We start from the raw sequence: 19,584 nt of genomic DNA, 5'->3' as shown, positions 1-19,584 counted from the left end.
AGTTTACCGAAAATTCACCACACGCTTGGTGTGTCTTTAGTTTTGCACCATCATCGGTTTGTACCAGCAAAAGGAAACTCTTCTGACAGAAGTTTCTGAATATATTATTTCAAAAAAATGTAATAAATAAAAATTTTCCGTCAGCAGAAAAAAATAAAATAAAAAACTCAATAAAAACTTTCACTCTGGCCTGAATTCTAAATTGGGAAATCGCGGCGTCCCGCGAGTGTCTGCCGTCTCTCCCGTCGTCTTTTAAACGTCTTTGGCTGGGAGGGAAATCACCAAATTACTGTCGAAAAGATGGAATAATGCGTAAGCTTGGAAAACCTCTGTGAAGCTTTAACAGGGATTTAAAAAATAAATAAAATGGCCGACACCGGAGACGCCGTCCGTCCGTCCGAGTTAAACTTCACCCCGTGGACGATGAGGTGTTTGTAATTTGTCTGTGTGGCGTGTCGGATGAGATGTTACTACGGAAACGCTAACATGGAATGAGCCTTGATGTGCAATATGAGCTACAATGTTAATGAATGATGCCTTGAGCAGCGTGTGTGTGTGTGTGTGTGTGTGTGTGTGTGTGTGTGTGGAGGAAAAAGATGGAGGGACGTTGCTTTATATCGCTCGCAATTGTTTCATGATCGAATTGTAACACGAGTAAATCGGCTCCTAGTCTCCTCCTGCCTCCTGGATGTGTGTGTGTGTGTGTGTGTGTGTGTGTGTGTGTGTTTGTTGGTAATAAGAGTGTGTGTAACCACATGAGATGCAAAAATTGTGTGGATTGGGTGTGTGTACAAGACAGAGAGAAAGGGAGTGTTTATAACTGTGTGTGTGTGTGTGTGTGTGTGTGTGTGTGTGTGTGTGTGTGTGTGTGTGTGTGCGTGTGTGTGTGTGAGTGTGTGCGTGTGTGTGTGTGTCAGTGAGAGAGAGAGAGAGAGAGAGAGAGAGAGAGAGAGAGAGAGAGAGAGGAAATGCCAGAGGCTCTAAGCAGTAGGTAATGGGATTTAGTGAGTAGGTGATTGAATTGGGGGAAGACAAAGGAGAAGAAGGAGAAGAAGAAGAAGAAGAAGAAGAAGAAGAAGGAGAAGAAGAAAAAGAAGAAGAAGAAGAAAAAGAAGAAGAAGCCTAGGTTTTCTGAAAACAAGCAAGTTGCAAGTTGGAAAACTTCATCCCTTTCTCCAAGAGAGAAATAGAGAGGTAGAAAGTCAGAGAGGAAAAGGAGGAATGTGAACGACAATGAAGGGAAAGGAACAGAAGAGGAAAGGGAGGGGGTGAGAGAGCGAGAGAGAGGGAGAGAGAGAGAGAGGGAGAGAGGGAGAGAGAGGGGGGGGGAGAAATTGAATTCTAACCAAAACTTTATTAAAACATATTTCTTAGCACCCAGCCAAAGCATTTCCATTATGATATGGTTAGTGAAGCATAGGGAGGGGGAAAATAAAAGGAGAGAGAGAGAGAGAGAGAGAGAGAGAGAGAGAGAGAGAGAGAGAGAGAGTGAGAGAGAGAGAGATTAAAGTCTTAAAGTGGGAAGAGAAGAAAAGAAATAAGATAACGGAGACAGACAAGGACAACCAAAGAAAGATGATAAGAGGTGAGAAGAAAAGAAATAAGATAGCGAGGGAAAGATAGACGGGGAGGGAGGAGAAACAGAATCAGAAGAAGAAGAAAAAGAAGAGGAAATGAGAAGAAAGGAGAAACATCGGTGAATGAAAACACACACGAGAGAAACGGAGGGACGAGGCGAGAAGGGTGCAAAACAAGGAAAACGAGTGTGAAGAATGACAGAGAAATAAAAGCAAGTGATGGAAAGGCAGTTGGGGGGGCAGTTAAAAGGAGGAACGGATAGACGGAGAAACGAAAGAAAGGGGAAGAAGAACTGAACGAAGCGGTGAAAAGGGAAGACGGACTGACCGACTGAGGAATGAATAAAAAAAAGTAGAGAATAAGGAAGGTGAGTGGAGAGAATAGAGATGAGTAAAGGATAGCAAATAAAGAAAGGAAAAAGAAAAGGATGACAGAAACACGAGGGAAAGAGACAGAAGAAGAGTGAGAATGGAACGAAGGAGAAACAGAGAGGGAGAGAGAGAGAGAGAGAGAGAGAGAGAGAGAGAGAGAGAGAGAGAGAGAGAGAGAGAGGAAGATGAGGGGAAAAAAATGAGTGTGACAGACAAAAGGTACAAAAGCACTCTATAGACACACACACACACACACACACACACACACACACACACACACACACACACACACACACACACACACACACACACACAGCAGGTTTTGCAGTAGGCTTGCATCAGGCTCATGTGTTTGTGACAGGTTTGTTCTCCATCTGATCTTCTGCTCAGGGGCACAGGAGGGCCGCTCTGTTTGATTCCTCCCTCTATCTCTCGCTCTCTCTCTCTCTCTCTCTCTCTCTCTCTATCTATCTTTCTCTCTCCACCTGCTGAGAGCGAGTGCTCCACCGTGCTCTAATCAACTGGAAGTTACAGCCCAGTTGGAGTCTCGATTGAGGAGACATCTGTCTTGATCTGTGGTCATTCACGCTTTTAATCCGTCGTGCAAAGCGTTTTACCGAAATGAAACTGAACACGCGCTTTATTCCCTCCTCCAAAAAAACTCCAGGCTCCCTGCGGCGCGCGCTAAAGACAATGCTGTCGGGATGGAGATAATGACACGAGGAAACCATCTTGTAGGAGAAGAATGACACAAGCTGTGTTTTTTTTTGTGTTGCTTTCTGGCATGCTGGGGTTTGTTATGGTATTCCAGCGCGGAGTCTAACGAGCTGACACCTCCGAGTACGTCATGTTCTCTGCCATCGAAGACAACCAGAAGAGAGAGAGAGAGAAAAGTCTCAGAGAAGAATAAGAGACACGACTGGTGCACGTGTCGGACCAGATCCGGGTGCGTCGACCTGCTTTATCTTTAGATTTATCTTTATCTTCGGTGTGCTGCTTTTAAACACGTGCTGAAATACTCGCCTGGCATTTAAAGCAGACAGGTGATTCCTCTACGGCGGGAAATTATAGAACAGGCCGAATGCGGACGCCAAAGATGGCCTCTTTGTGTAAAGTGGAGACACAAACAACAAGCTCTAATTTTCTCCGCTGAGCCTCAGATACAAAAATAAAAGGTCTCGTCTCGTGTTCTCGTGAGCCGGGGGCCGGGATACCGAGGATCCGGGACTGATCGAGGTCGGGCCGAGTGGATGATGCTATAAAGCCTCCAAGCTGGATAAAAATAAAATGAAAGAAAAGAGAGGGCGTGGCACTGTAGCGGCAGGAATGGGATGTAGGGTTAGCGATGCGAGCTGATTAGCCTCACGGTGCTGCCAGCTACTCGCGATGGCCTGCGACGCTAAGACTAGCGATCGTTTTCCTCTTGGCTGTGGAACGCAGGCTCTTGGCTAAGGGGAGGTGGCACTGTGTTGGCCTTTATTATGGAGATGGCTGGCAGGTCCACCCCGCGTTGGCACCATGTCAGCTTGCTATTGGACTGTAGGGGAACAATTAAGGGGCTGGCACGCTGCTGGATGGCTATATCATCTGTGTATATTAATGAACAAGGTAGTGGCAGTCGAGCAAAGCATGAACAGTCATAGCTCTGAGCGGTGTGTAAAATATGGATGTGTGTATCAAGCTGCAGCTTGAGTTGTTGGCTTGAGAGAGCGAGAGAGAGAGAGAAAGAAAGAAAGAGAGAGTCAGATTGCCCTGTTCCTCTGAGCCCTGCGGAATATAAGCGAAGTGCATGAGCATGTCAGTTCTGAGCAGCCCCAATCTCTCAAGTGGCAGCCATCATGGCAGGGCACCGCAGTACTTAGAGAGTGCTTGACTTGCTGTCTGCCTTTGTTCCTCTGCAGCGATGGAGGAAAATGCTCCAGGGTGTCTCCGTACCAACGCGGCACACGGGAGACCCAACTGGGGCGGAAAGAGATCGCGCAGGAGACAGCAGTTACCCTGAAATGCCCGCGTTTTACCCGCAATTAACAGCTAAGTCAGGATAACGGTATACGTTTACCTACGACATAAGGATGCCTAATTACAGAGCTGAGGGAAACATTATACACGACATGACAGTGTCGGTGATGTGCTGTTGTACAGTACAAAGCTTTTCTTTCATCATTTGCCATGTGGTTAGCTAGTTAGCCAGCGAGCCAGTTAGTAGCGCTAAACCTCACACCTGCTACGCATTTCTCTCCATTACAACTTTGTTAGCAACATAATCAAATCTCTTGTTTCTTTTAAAGCCTAAACTAGACAACTAGCTCAACATATATTACTAGGAATCAGTTTGTAACTCGGATGGGACTCGCCGGGGCTTTTGCTCGCCATGTCGAGTTACAGCTAATTAACTAACGATCCGCTCGCCTGTAAATAAACTCGTCATTTTTAAAGCACGGTCCTTCGGTGTCCACGTTTGTTGTTTCCGTTGAGCAAATTTTCAACCGCTGCTCCACATCTTCTATCTTCAACATCAGCACATTAACACTGCCGTGCTACTGGGTAGATTTTCTTTTTATTTACTCCCGTATATAAACACCTAGTGTTTTGTCTGAAGGCTCAATGTTTCAGACATGGACAACAAACATCGAACTGACTTTATGATTCCTGGGACTGTCTAATTAACCCATTCTTTCACGTCTCCTGTTGCAGCAATCCACCGCTCAGGGCTGCACCTGATGGAGACACATTATTCTCCTGACCTCATTACGGAGTCGTACTGTCTCAAGCCGCTCGCTCGCTCGCTCGCTCTATAAAACACCAGCTCAGAAAAACACACGGCATCAGCCGAGGTTCTCCCCTGGCGATAGCCTAAAGTATGCTATATAATACTCGCATTAATCTGAGCACAACAGCTCTGTTACTTCATACCGGAGAGGATATAAGGAAAAGTAACCCGAGCCATATTAAGAGTGCAATATATTGGAAAGTTGATGCTATGCATGGTCGAGGCTTGTATTATACCATCTATCTGTGCATAATTACAGGAAAGTGCACGTACTCTACATTACTTTAGCAGCTACTATACCCGACACATGGGACTGGTGTCCTGATGCAGCTCACATTTTAGTAAATCACTAACAATTCCAGGCTTTCTTTTTATTAACAGGCAAATGCTAAGCAGCCTGATTGATAGATTTTACAAATAATGACTCAATTTTAAATAGTCTTCCATCCTATGGCCAGTGTAGAGTCTCAGCAGTTAAGGCTCTGGGTTACGGATCAGCAGGTCGACCACCAAGCTGCCCCTTGAGCAAGGCCCTGAATCCTCTCTACTCCAGGGATGCTGTATCATCTCTGACCTATGCAAAGACAAATCTTTCACTGTGCTGTAATATAGATGTGACAAATAAAGGTTACTACTTTTTCTGAGTACCTCAGATATCTTCATTCTTGCCCTACTTTTGAAACCAGCTTGGAATGGAATCAGATGATGCCATAAACCATTGATGAGAATCCAAAGATCAGGATTTTTGTGTCTGGCTTCAATCACATGTCTGTCTCTTTACGTAGTAAACATTGGTTGCCTTTCATCGTTTTACTGCTGGTGGTTTATGAAGGTACACTGCCTGGCACCTTAAAAATACATCTTTGAAAACTTGAAAAACTTGTATGGGTCAGTCATGTATTTCGATGCTTTCCCATGTGTACTCTAATTCTCTCTAAAATGCCAAATGAGCCTTGCCCGACAGTCTGATGTAACTTCTGGAAAACGGGATGTTATTTGGAGGGCGCCGACCGTAGGGAGCATGAAAGTGCTCCGAGCGTGTGCTCCTGCTATCTAACATGATAAGGACGTAATCAGTGTCATCATGTTGTCGGCCTAGCGCCGGCGCCACTGCTGCTGACGCTAACGTGCTGGAAAGCAGATAATCATCGGATTTTTATCAGCAAATGGCCAGGAGAGGTGCACATGGATTCCCTGTCCTAACAGAGAAGATAGGCAGGAATATGAGTGGAATTAGTTAAGAATAATGCAGCATGATGATGGCACGGCATGAAGGGGTCAAATGGAAGGTAGAAGTCCCCTTCTGTTGCTCAAGGATCACATTCATCTACCCATTAATATGCGTCCAAAAACTAAATAAAAGGCTTCCTTGATGCTGGAGCGAGTACCGAGGACAGAAATTGTAATTCCGCTGCCGTCCTCGGTGCGAACTCGGTATTAAAGACAATTACGAACAAAGCAGGAAAAGAAACCTAACCCTGACACAATGAAGCCCTAAACAATGATGCCAGATTAGTGGTGGAAACCTGTCTCAAGGCTCCCCCCCTATTGTCTGATCAGAAATCCCTTGCAGCCCAAATGCTCCACACTGGGGGTGGAAAGAGAAGAAGCCAGCTTCTTGTGGGCTCTTGCCCGAGGTGACAGGAGCTCAGGAGAGGCTGGCTCGGCCATCACGATCAATTCGACTAACAGGCAGGGGCTCTGATGAGGCCCGGCGCCATCTGTGTGAGCAGAGCCGTGTCCCGCGTCGCCACGCCACGCTGGCACCCGGGCATACACCCAAGCTGGCAGCCGCAAGACAAACAAGCCCCCTCAGACTCGCGCTCTGTTTCTCAGTCTGTCTCGCTCTCTTTTTTCCACACTAACACTCCCGCAGAAAGACTAGTGAGATAAGGGAGGAATGAAGATTAAACATATAATGGAAAGATGATGGAGCGTTCAGAAATTACAAGTGAGAGATGATGAAATGTTTTCGGAGGAGCCGTCACTCTGTTAAGAGCCTTGGGGCTCGACTGAAACGGCGTCGCAGAGGGTGAAAGGATCGCATCGCCTCGCTCAGACCTCCTCATCTTTATGCAAATGCTGTGTAAAGTCCATTTTATCTCCATCCCTCTCTGTGCTGTCCATATGTGACGAGGCGCCTTCGCTGGCTTCAAAGAGAAGTCGTGTTGCGGAGAGTGAGTGCACGTGTAAACACGTCCATCTGGGGCTCGACAGAGTACACAGGCCGAGGTCATGGACAGCCGGCAAAGTAAACTCGGAGTTAAATCCACCACGGTGATACAGGTACCAACACAGCTCGGGGAAGAGACTTAACACACTTTTGCTTCTGCAGTTGAATTACATAACAAAAATTTTTAAATACTGTCACAAAGCAGCTTTACAAAAAATAAGTTCTAAATGTCTTTATGTCTGTCAGGCAGAAAGGAAAAGGCAAACCCTTTCCCCCAGTACACTGGGGGTCCAGTACAACCACAGCACGCTAATGGGACATTCTCAACCAGTAGAAAGGAACGAATGATTTTTTTTGCCGGTGATTCTGAAATAAAATTAGTCCTGACTTTGTGTGAGACGTTTTTACCTCTGTTTGAATAACCTTACACAGGATTTTAGTGGCTGAAGATAACGTATTCAGATTTCTTTTGTGCTCATGAATAAGCACTTGGGGCGTCTCAGAGAGCAGCGATGGGTTTGATATCACCATTTCCTTTAAACATACAACCATTTGTGTGGAAATAAAAACAAAAACAATGTTATTGCATGAAACTTTATGAATATATCACCCCTAGTATTCTAGAGAAAAACTTTATTCTGTTGTTTTCTGATATCATTCACTCACTCATCTTCTACCGCTTATCCGAGCTACCTGATAGCTTGTGCCTATCTCAGGCGTCGTCGGGCATCGAGGCAGGATACACCCTGGACGGAGTGCCAACCCATCACAGGGCACACATACACACTCTCATTCACACTACGGACAATTTTCCAGAGATGCCAATCAACCTCCCATGCATGTCTTTGGACCAGGGGAGGAAACCGGAGTACCCTGAGGAAACCCCCGAGGCACGGGAAGAACATGCAAACACCACACACACAAGGCGGAGGCGGGAATCGAACCCCGGCCCTGGAGGTGTGAGGCGAACGTTCTAGCCACTAAGCCACCGTGTCCCTTTCTGATATCATGAAAGATGTAAACGAGCAGAAACTCTGGGACGCCGTGGCTATTCTTCTAGCTGCTCGTTTTGCAATAGATAAACGGGTCTGACTTTTTTACCCAACAACAGACGAGCTGAAGTCGGTAATTTGTTACGTACAGTACAACATGAACGTGATAAAATATCACCTGAGAACATAAATCACGTCCGCGCCGCATCCTTCACTAGTTCCTGCTTGATGCGGCTGAAAAGATTTCGGCAAACGTGAACAAACTTCAAAGCGACTTCAGACCGGATTCTCTTACGAGTGCAAGCCTTTTTCGCGAAGACGTAATTGTCAACGCGGTCATGTTTGCTCGTGAATTCTTTACTCAATGTTTTATTTAAGTCGTGTTTAACTTTTCTCTTTGTTTCTGCCCCCTTTTTTTTCTTGGAAATGATAGAATGATATTATGATTCATTTAATTGCTGCCATCACAATCAGGAGGTTATAATCCCAGACAATGCACGCTATGAGAAATGTAAAAATCTCATCATGTACGTTACTCTTTGCACCGCGGACTCATCTTCGTTATTCTTCTGCACTCGCGTTTAGTGAAGTTTTTTTTTTTCTTGTTGAGAAGACTATTGCAGCAGACGAACACACGTGGGAGCAGACAGTCTTTGTAAAACTGTAATGTTCCATAAAAACACGCGTCGTCGCACTTTCATAAATCACAACTAGCAGCTCTAATTACTGTCAAGCAGCCTCTTGTAGAAAAAAAAGTGACTCATCAGTACAGATACTTCGTTCCTTCTTCTTCTTCTGCAGAAAGACAAAGAGAAGGAAGGAGTGCGTTGGAAGGTAATAATGCGAAAACGGGCGTTTTTAATGCGTGTCGCCGTGCGCTCGCCATCACTCAGACGACAGAAGACAGACGGCGGTACTGCTCGGTACACCTGGCTCACCCAATCAAACGTGTCCAATTAGTTGCCACGGTGGCCGTGTTCACGTGAGATAATTGGCACCCTTCAGAACCGAGTCGAGGAACAAATTCACACGGAAAACAAAAACGCTTTCGTTACATTTATTTGCGGCTTTTAAGAGAATCTTTCGGGCAAAACATAAAAGGTACGATAAAACGTTTCTCTATAAGTCAGCCATGAAAGGTTTGTTGTTGTTGTTTTTTCCCCATTTGTGCTTCGCCGGAGAGACGTGAGGTGAACACGGCGATTAAAAATGTTTCCGGCTACCGATTTAGTATCATGTAATTAGGACCAGCATGAGAGAGTCACCAAGACCATTGGGCCTATGGAAGAGAGCAGAATCAGTAAAAATGTAGGTTTGGGTGACAGATGTTAAAAAAAAAATGTGCACTTTATAATATTCTCATGGCATGACAGACTAATGTCATTATTCCACAGCCTTGAATCTGATTGGTTAGAAGGTGTTGATTCATTTTCCGTAACAGTGGCTCTGATAGCTTTATATACCTTAATGCACTCATTTTAATATGACAGCGTTTCCATAGAGATGAATCATTCACACACACACACACACACACACACACACACACACACACACACACACACACACACACACACGTTTTGAATGTATCTGATTAACTGGAAAGACACTCGTCAGATGTTTATCTCGCTGTTCAAATCAAACCCAACGCGACTCTACGAGCGATCGTTATGTCGACGACGGAATCGAACGTGACCTCAAATTAAACCGGAGCTGTGACATTTGCGATCGTCGGCGTAAACGCGGCTGTTTCAGATCGCATAATTGATATCTTTTTAATCCTTCTCTGAAATATGACTCGCTAACTCGGGGCTGGTTTGTGTTAGAAAAATAAAAGTTAACCTCCCGTTTTACAGACGTAATCTCACGGAGAAAGGCTCTAGGACGTTTAGCGTGGTGTTAGATTTCATTAGCAAATCATTAAAGAGTGATTAAAGAACGATCGCGGCCAACGCTGGCACGGAATGATGTGTTTGCAGCGTTGCGCTGGGGCACGAGCGCGGGCAAAAAGGAACGGGAGAGGAGAAGTGAGACAGCCTGGCAAAGGGGAGGAGGAGGAGGAGGAGGAGGAGGAGGAGGAGGAGGAGAAATAGCAGAGCTAATGCACGAGCCCTAATAGAGACCTGCAGAAATCAATAGTGACAGATCGTGTTACATGAGAATCAAATAGAGTAGTGTGGAGATCAGCGAGCCTGCTTTAGACAACGCTATGGAGGAAACAGCTTGGGTGAGGGAGTGTAAGGGAGAGAGAGAGAGAGAGAGAGAATATTACAGAGAGAGAGTAAATATTACAGAAAGAGAGGGAGAGAGCGAGAGAGAGAAAGAGAGAGAGAGAGAATATTACAGACAGAGAAAGAGAGAGAGAGAGAATATTACAGACACAGAGAGAGAGAATATTACAGAGAGAGAGAGAGAGAGAGAGAGAGAGAGAGAATATTACAGACAGAGAAAGAGAGAGAATATTACAGACAGAGAAAGAGAGAGAGAGAGAGAGAGAGAGAGAGAGAGAGAGAGAATATTACAGAGAGAGAGTAAATATTACAGAAAGAGAGGGAGAGAGAGAGAGAGAGAGAATATTACAGAAAGAAAGAGACGGAGAGCAAGAGCAAGAGAGAAAGAGAGAGAGAATATTACAGAAAGAAAGAGAGGGAGAGAATATTACAGAGAGAGAGTAAATATTACAGAAAGAGAGAGAGAGAAAGAGAGAGAAAGAGAGAGAGAGAGAGAACAATAGGACACAATAGGAAAGGACAAAAAGGAAAGATGCAAAGGAAAAAAACAGGATAAGGAGATTCCGTTTACAAAAAAAGAGAAGGGAAAGAGAAAAGACAGACAGAAGAAGAGATAAATATGGGATGGGGTTAGGTTATGAGCGAGAGAGAGAGAGAGAGAGAGAGAGAGAGAGAGAGAGAGAGAGAGAGAGAGAGAGAGTAAGAGAGAGATAATGGGGAAGAGGAAGGAAAGAGATGCAAAAAAAGAAACAAAGTGAAAGATAAGCACTGAGATGTATAGAGTGAAAGAAGGGCAGAGCATGAGAGGGTAAAGAGGGAGAAATGTTTGTGAGACATTAAGACACAGAGACGGACAGGTAGACGGAACGAAAAAAGAGAAAAGAATCGGAAAGATAATGGAGGGAGAATAAGAGAAAGAGAATGATGGAGATGAGAAGGAGAGCTGTGTGACGTGTGAGAGAATGAGAAACGATCAGAAACGGAGAGAGAATCGTGTCAAAAGGAAGGAGAAGTAAAAAGGGGTGGGTGGAGGTGAGGGGGAGAGATTATGAATGCTGAAAAGATTGAAAAGGAGCGACGTTGAGAAACAGAGAGCTTTCCTGTGTGTGAGACACCACCCCCTCACTCATCCCCTCCACCCGAATCCCCCCGGCTCGCCACAGTACGCCGTCGTACATCAACCTGATCCGGGATCAAAGGGCGATCACGCCGCTACTATGGAAACAGCCTGCGAGGCTTATCTGTGATGTTTCTGCACGTCGGATCGTGTCGCCTGTTTGGATGCAGTAACCTCAGCGGGGCCGTGGGGTAAACGCTGCTGTGGCACGGAGCGTGCGGCGTTGACACTATCGCTCGGCGAGGCCGAGCGCTCCGACACACACCCAGGGCACGGGATACACACTGCACCGCACAGACGTGAGCTACAAGCTGCAACACAACATACAGACACAAAGTCACTAAGCGGAATAAGCTGGGAGCCTTCGCCACTTTACTTGTGTTCTCGCTGAGAAGCTTCTGGAAACTCCTTCTTCTTCTTCATCTTCATCATCTGCTGACTCCAAATCAGAGGATTTTCTTTAAAGTTGCTCTTCTTTGGATCCATACGGGACCTCGCGTTAGAACGTCAGAATTCAAAACTAAACGTCATACGTTTTGATTTTTGCTTCAGGGAAAAAAACAAAAACCGGTCGTTCCTAGAAACGATCGTCCCCGCGGAATTCTGAGGGACTCTTGACGACGTCTTGCATTAACTCGTTCCCGAGGTGTTCGAACGTAAACGAGGCGATTTCCCTGCCTTGTTTCGTTTTGCAGGAATGCCAGAGGCAGCTTGTTGCTTATGATTCTGTCCAACTGAGTAGAATGCTGTGAAATGAAATCCCATAATATCAGCGTTGCTCTGTCGAACCAGGTCATTAACCTTCAGCTGCTCAGCTTTCTGCTTGGATTGTATTTCTCTCCATTTGTAGCTCTTAAAAAAATAAATAAATAAAATCCTACGGATATATAAATGAGTAACGTGGTATTGGGGTTGGAAATATGACTAATTGGTTTAGTCTAAATCCATGTAGAACTTTGACCTAAATTTTCTTATCCAGCTTGTTTAAAAACGGTGTTCGTAAAAAATAAATAAATAAATAAATAAAGGAAAGTGCTTGTGTAATTAGCAGCTGTCCGTCATACACCACTTTCCCCAAAAGCTTTTGTAGCTACAATGCCAAATAAATCAATTCGAGCTTGTTACCATTTTTTCTTTTAAAATCCCATCGATCAAACGTCATTGATTTGTTGTTTCGGCCGTATATATACGGTATGTGGCTGTATAATTGCTGACGGCAGAATGAACCGGTTCTTGCTGGGGAGAACTTTCCAGCTGGGTTTAATTCCGACCGCAGTCTTTAATCTGAATAATCGATGTCCTCGGCATCGTCTGGAAATCCGGAGCCGGAGGATCAGGGCCGAAATGTCGTGCGTACAGTAGAGGGCTGCATTGGGATTGGGCTCCCGCGGAATCTCGCACCTTTGCCCCGGGCAGGAGTGGGTGGTCAGAAAATTTAGCGGGAGATCCGTGGGACCCGGTGGGATTTGGCGTGTAGCCTAATAATAAGAATGGAGTCAACACATGACGTTGAGAAGAAGATTAGTATTAGCATTAGTATTAATTTATCTTATTTAAATGCATTCATGGTTAATTCTGTTATTCTGGACTTTAGCCTGAACTAATAATTAGTTTGATCCTTTGTATACAATCACAATTTTCACAAGCTCTCAAGAAAAAATCCACAGGAGTGGGCGGGACTGGACACAAACATTGCGGGTGCGGGCGGGAGTGGAACCCGCAGCTTGAGGGCGTGGGCGGTCCTGGTCAGAAATTCAGCGGGAGCGGGCGGGTGCAGGTTTATAAGAACAGTCCCGCGCAGGGCTCTAGCGTACAGTACGCGATGTTGCGCCGATATTATCGACGGTTTATCGAGACGAGGACCGAATGGTCTACAGGATTAAACTGCTATAGAGTTCCAATCTACACACTTCTGTCATGTTCGAGCCTGGAATCTATTTACATCAAGCTGGAAAGCGTTGGTACAGGATATTAGCTTAGCTGTCAGGAGAAGTGAGTGAACTTTATGATGGATGGAGTTCCATTTAGCAGCTAATGAATTCCTTTAGTCCAACAACATGCCAACAGACTCGATACCTGTTTACAAATCATGTTAATGTTATGCCCCAGTGCAGACCTGGATTCCTGGCAGATTAAACTGCTATTGATGGACCGTACAGTGAGTGAGGTGGACAAATTAGTAGCCTGGGCACTTGCACAGATTTCACGGCTGGGGAATTTGTTTTCTTAATTCAGAAAAGTTAAAAAAAAAAAATATTAATAAAAAAAAATCCATATCGACTTGTACAAAAGTTTTACTCTGGAATATTTCCACTTTCGATGTTAGTTGCTTCACAGTGATGCTATGAAGTGCTTCCAAGTCTCACCACCTGCTGCAGTCCACGCATAAGACACGAGCTGTGAGCAAAAGTCGCTGCTCCTGGGAATCTGAAGCACCCGGTTTAGAGCTTGGGCACTTTATATAAGGAGTCACAGCAGGGCTGTATCAGTCACGTCCCACCGGTTAGAGCCTCACTGGAGAATTCCAGTGTATCACAGCTGTCTTGGGAATCTCTGATGATCCCCAGAGGAGCGGAGGATAGAGGAGTCTGAGGTGACCTTGTTCCTGAGCCTGTTGCCACCACGACCCCCCGGCGGGAGAAGGAAAAGCAGACGGGAAATGAACGGATAAAAAAGAGGATGAAAGAGGAGCTTAGTAAAATCAGGAACATGCAGGATTGTGGGAAATAAAATGAAATGCAAAGCTGTAGTGTTCAATCCACTGCTTGCTTTATGCTGTTACCATGTTGACAGGAAACAGGAAGAAGACGCTGGCAAGATGCGAATAATAGCGTCACGTGGTACGGGAGGAGAGAAGACACACAATCACATCTTTACCAGTCGGACAAATGTGACTATAGTGTGTTAACTAGTTAACTAGCAGTCTGTACATTTTTATCACATTAGCTTCTACATTTTGTCTTTATCACCAAAATATTCCACTGGGCTTTTAATGTATGATTTGCCCCGCCCAGGACTCAGCCATGTTCAACAGCAAAAATCTGCTATTTCACACATCAAAAAGGATGAATTAAAAAAAAAAACAAACAAACAAAAGATTGAAGGTGTCAAAGGTCAGCGTGCATCACGAATCAGTGCCGCTGTTTGTACCACGGGACCTTTTGGTGTCATATAATATTTTCATCCTTCTTTTAACACAGCGACTCGACCCCTCCCCTTGCACCCACGGCTCCGCACGTGTCAATCATCCGCGCGGCCACCGGCAATAAAGGCTCTGCCGGTGCCGCCTGTCACGCTGCCACTCGCATACAACCTCCAACAAATAAACAGGTGGAGGGAGATCAGGGTAGCGGTGACGGCCGGAGTGACGGAGAGGGTTCTATATTTCCGCGTGTCTTGTCGGCCAGGGCTTCCTCTGTCTCCCTGAGGTGAGAGTAATGTTTTAATTAGGTCTACCTTTTCCTAATCTAGCCGGCGTACGTGCTCCGCCACCGGCGGGAGCTCTGCCATGCTGTCAGCGTCACTCACTTTGAGTTTCGGCTCTGTCAGAATCAAAGATGCCGACATGACTGCTGCTTTTTTATTCTCTCTCTCTGTCACATGCTGCCGAAGGAAGGAAGCACCGGCACCAGCATCTCAATGCCACTTACAAAACAGCCAGCTGTAACCTTCATGTTTTGTTTATTTCTATAACACCAGACTACATTGTATAGTATATTACATTTCAGATGTTTAAACTCATGTGTGGAGGTCTGGGAAATCCCTTTTTTGGTATGAACTGAAATTTCTCTTTAAAATCAGTCTCGATCTGAGCGACCTGACAAAAAAGGAGATGTTTTTTTTAAATGCCATCAAAGGTTTAACTGCAGTGACGCTGGCAGGCGCTACGTCTAAAGCGGGAGACGGAAAGAGAGCGCGATGCTGATTCTATGCTAACGACGTGAACCGACGAGTTCTCGCTTTGATTAAAGGAGAAGCAGCGGCTTCCTCGTTCCTGTCGATCTACGTCTCATAACCTGAGCTACAAGTCATGAAAAGCATCAACAAGGAAAATCGTAAGGTTTAATGTTTTATGTTTCCGAGCTCTTTAACGTGGGACAAGATGAAAGAGAAATGAATAAAACATCAGACGTGCCATGAAATAACATTGTGTGCTGGGAAACATGGAGTAGTGTGTGTGTGTGTGTGTGTGTGTGTGTGTGTGTGTGTGTGTGTGTTTGGTCATGTCAGCGGGAGGCCACGTTCTACAGAGCATGTTGAATAAAACACGACGTGTAAGGAACAGTCCACGTTTTTGAAGCTGAGCGCTCGCTAATTCGGCCTAGAAACAGTACCGAGATGATTTAAACTCAGCCATGCTAATGGAGGGAAACCCTAAAGCGTGCAAAACATAAATGGTATTAGAAAGAGCAGCCGCGGTAATGGAGATGAAATTGTACAGACGAGAATTTAAGGAATATATTTAGCGTGGAAGCGGCTGTCGGGACGATTTTTCCGAGGAGACGGACTGTGAAAAATGGCGTTTTGTTAAAGACAAGAAGTCAGGAGGCTCCTGCGGAAGCTCTGCGGCTTTCTGGTGTTAGCGGACGGTCGTTAGCGTGCGTGTATGACGCATAAATGAAAGTAAAAGGAAATGAAAAAAAAAAGAAACACACTTTGTTGAGCAGGCAGTCGGCCTTGCGGAAACACAAAACAAGTGTTAGTGTGGGCAGAAGGCTGATGACTGGATGCTCACACTGCAGCGTTATCTGCAGTCCAAAAGCTCCATTAGCCGGGGGTTTTAATTAGCGTGTTTCTGTGAGGGAGCCATTAAGATGGATTTGGAGCGGTGATGGAGCGCCTACTGATGGAGAGCACGCGGACTGCGGCTAACACCTGGCACACACACACACACACGGCCGCGCGAGCGGACCCGCTACTGCAGAGATGCTGACACTGTGTTCATACAGGGAAGTGTGACAGAAGAGGGAAAACTCATCACCTTCATCAGACAAGCAGCAGCTCGAGCAGAACAATGTAGTGAAAAACAATGTTGTAGAGAGGAGAAGAAACTCACACAACAACCATGAAGCTTCCTCATTAAAATCTGCATGCGCTGTTCTTATCTCTCTCTCTCTCTCTCTCTCTCTCTCTGTCAACCTCTTTCTGTTTCTATCTATCTATCTATCTATCTATCTATCTATCTATCTATCTATCTATCTATCTATCTATCTATCTATCTATCTTGTCTGTCTGTCTCTGTCTGTCTGTCTGTCTGTCTGTCTATCTGCATCCTGTCTGCCTATCTATCTATTTATCCATTTATTGATCAACCTGATCTATGTATCTGTCTGTTTATTCAGTGTTTATGACTTCTCTCTCTCCCTCTTTCTCCCTCTCTCTCCCTCCCTATCTTTCCCCTCTCTGTCTCTCTCTCTTTCTCCCTCTCTGTCTCTCTCCCTCTCTCTCTCCCTCCCTATCTGTCTCTCTCTCTTTCTCTCTCTGTCTCTCTCCCTTTCTCTCTGTCTCTCTCTTTCTCTATCTCCCTCTCACTCCCCCCTCCCTCTGTCTCTCTCTCTCTCTGTCTCACTCCCTCTCTTTCTCTCTGTCTCTCTCCCTCCCCCCTCAATGTCTCTCTCCCTTTCTCCCTCTCTCTCTTTCTCTCTCTGTCTCTCTCCCTCCCCCCTCAATGTCTCTCTCCCTTTCTCCCTCTCTCTCTGTCTCTCTCCCTCTCCCCCTTCACTGTCTCTCTCCCTTTCTCCCTCCCCCCCTCAATGTCTCTCTCCCTTTCTCCCTCTCTCTCTGTCTCTCTCCCTCTCCCCCCTCCACTGTCTCTCTCCCTTTCTCCCTCTCTCTCACTGTCTCTCTCCCTTTCTCACACTCTCTCTTTCTCTCTCTGTCTCCCCCCCCCCTGTCTCTCTCCCTTTCTCCCTCTCTCTCTATCTCTCTCACTGTCTCTCTCCCTTTCTCCCCCCCTCTCTCTCACTGTCTCTCTCCCTTTCTCTCTCTGTCTCTCCCTCTGTGTGTTTACTTGTCTGTATCTGTGTATCCATCCATTCCTCTCTCTTCCTTTCTGTCTGTCTATCCATCTAATAATACTACGCCGTATGGAGAATAAGTATGATGCAGAAGCACAGTCAGATGAAATGAGACACAATTTCTTCAGCAGCTGGAAAATAAGCAGAGCTGCAGCTCAACCCGGTCTCTAAAGAAATCCCTCTCACAGAACAATAAAGTATATACACGTCCGCGTGACTCTCTTTTTCTGTCCATCTCTCACCGTTTTCAGGGTGCTCCATCTCTCCGATGCTGCCGTCGGGCGTGGTCCTCTCGTAGTGTTCCTCGGGCAGTGCCAGCGGGCCGAGGCGTGGCCCTGACGAGCTCTTGCTGCTGGGTGTCTCCGACTCCTCCAGGCCGCTGTCGTAGTAGCTCTGCTGGGACGAGTCCTGAGCGTCCTGGACCGGATTGGCGGTGGAGAACGTCACTCTGCGGTGCGGCAGCTGTGGAGCGAGAGAAGAACGGGGTGTCAGGTCACAACACGCTAATTACGTTCTGATACTAACTTCCCGGCTCCTAACTAGGCTAATTGATCACCAAATTTGTAATATCACACTCGGAGAGACACGGGCTTTTTTCAGCCGCACAAATGTTCCGAGGGGTAACTAATGAGGAAATGTTTCCTTCCCCTGTTAGCCAAGGGTACTACTGACACACAGCTCGCACAGGCTCGGCACTGTGAAAAATCCCTAATTAAATTCATTGATATTAGTGTGAAGATGACCTCCGTCTTTCAATGAGACAGAAAGAAATAAACACACACACACACACACACACACACACACACACACACACACACACACATATATATCAACAAGAAGCTCATAAAACAGTGGAAATCACTGATCCTGTAGAAAAACTCTTTTCCTCATGCTGCATTAGTTCCCATTACGCTGAGAGTAGGTGGGGATCAATAGCACACACACACACACACACACACACACACACACACACACACACACACACACACACACACAAACAAACATTCATTTCAGAGCAAGAATCAGAGCAAAGCAGGAATCAGAGCCATTAAGATGGCCATATAAAAGCTCCATTAATGGAGCCATTTAAAACATATAGGAGTGCCATTACCGGCATGTTCTTCATCAGCTTCAACTCAAAGCTGGTCTGTGTGTGTGTGTGTGTGTGTGTGTGTTTATCCTAACACAGGATACCATCAGCTTCCTTCTGCTTCCTCCTCCTCCTCCTCCTCCATCACCCCAGGGTGCTTATTTATTTATCTGATCATTTATTTATCTGTTTGTCTGCTCGTTTTCCTCAGTTCCCGCCTTCTCTTCCCGCTTTCCCTCCCTAATGTGTTCATATTAAATGTGCTGGTGCACTCACACACGTATCTCTACCACACACTCGCACGTATCAGTCATCGGCTTGCTCACCGTGCGCTCCCTCCGGCTCTCCGTCGCACGGCTCGAGTAGCATCGTAACTCGCAGGAGAGCATTTTGCTTGCGTGGTAATTATATCAGCTTCCTGAGGAAACGCAAATATGGTGGTGCAGAAATGAACGCTTTCAGCCTGTCACCTTCTGCGCAACATGTGTCTGTATCAGAAATCCACGGCGTGTGTACAAGTTTGGATTACAAAGTCGAAGCGATTTCCTTGCTCGGCTCCTGTGCACGTTAGTAGCTGATTAACCCGTCTCTTTTTTCCCGTCTCTTTTCCTTCAGCCGAACATGAGCTTTCTGTCTGGACTTATTTGAACATTCTCTTAAACAGTGACTCAGTTCTACATTTGATATCAGTAATGTTCAGAAAAAAATTCAGTTTAAGTTAGGAACATCCTACAGCCAGCAAATTTACACGTCTGAGGGTCTGGTCTCGGTCTTGACATAGACCTGTCCCTGTTTGGTTTTGGCCTTGTCTCGGTTTCACCTCCTGTCTTTACTCAAACTCCGTTAGCTCTGGTCTTGGTCTTGACTCTGTCTTAGTTAAAGGTGCGGTCTCCGATGTTTGAAAGCCAATGTTGACATATAAAATCACCAAAACAAACACACCCCTAACCCAAATAGGTCCCACCCCTGTATCGATAGCTCCGCCCACGCATACGTACATAACCCAGGCAAATAATGGAAAGAAACGTGTCTTTATCATAGCTGAAGGGAAGAACAATACGATTGTAGATAAACAAACAAGCAAAAATGCCACACAAGCATAATGATGTAAAGGACAAAGGCATATATTAGTTCTGTGTAACAAAGCAAAACCAACGTTACTCACCTATCGAGAAGGAAAAAAGCGCCTCGGCGTCTTAAGTAAAGTCGGCCACATGTTCACAGGTCGGAGTTTCCCGAGTCAATAAC

The 19,584-nt window shown here is 45.7% G+C and overlaps 1 protein-coding gene across 2 annotated transcripts in view; it reads right to left on the bottom strand.

The window, feature by feature from the left end:
* The window catches only part of pcdh1a (protocadherin 1a), a 90,450-nt gene that overhangs the window by 24,107 nt on the left and 46,759 nt on the right, over window positions 1–19,584 (bottom strand). For both annotated transcript variants that reach the window (XR_007138849.1, XM_047805028.1), the window contains exon 4: window positions 17,489–17,708. Coding sequence is in view for 1 of the 2 variants with exons in the window: in XM_047805028.1 (XP_047660984.1) it covers window positions 17,489–17,708 (220 nt within the window). In the remaining variant the exon portion in view is untranslated. The remainder of the gene's footprint in view (window positions 1–17,488; window positions 17,709–19,584) is intronic.

This window comes from Tachysurus fulvidraco, chromosome 20 (assembly GCF_022655615.1).
Source record: "Tachysurus fulvidraco isolate hzauxx_2018 chromosome 20, HZAU_PFXX_2.0, whole genome shotgun sequence".
In the NCBI taxonomy this organism is placed as follows: Eukaryota; Metazoa; Chordata; class Actinopteri; order Siluriformes; family Bagridae; genus Tachysurus; species Tachysurus fulvidraco.
The sequence above is the reverse complement of the archived record's forward strand: the minus strand, read 5'-3'. Positions and strand labels throughout refer to the sequence as shown.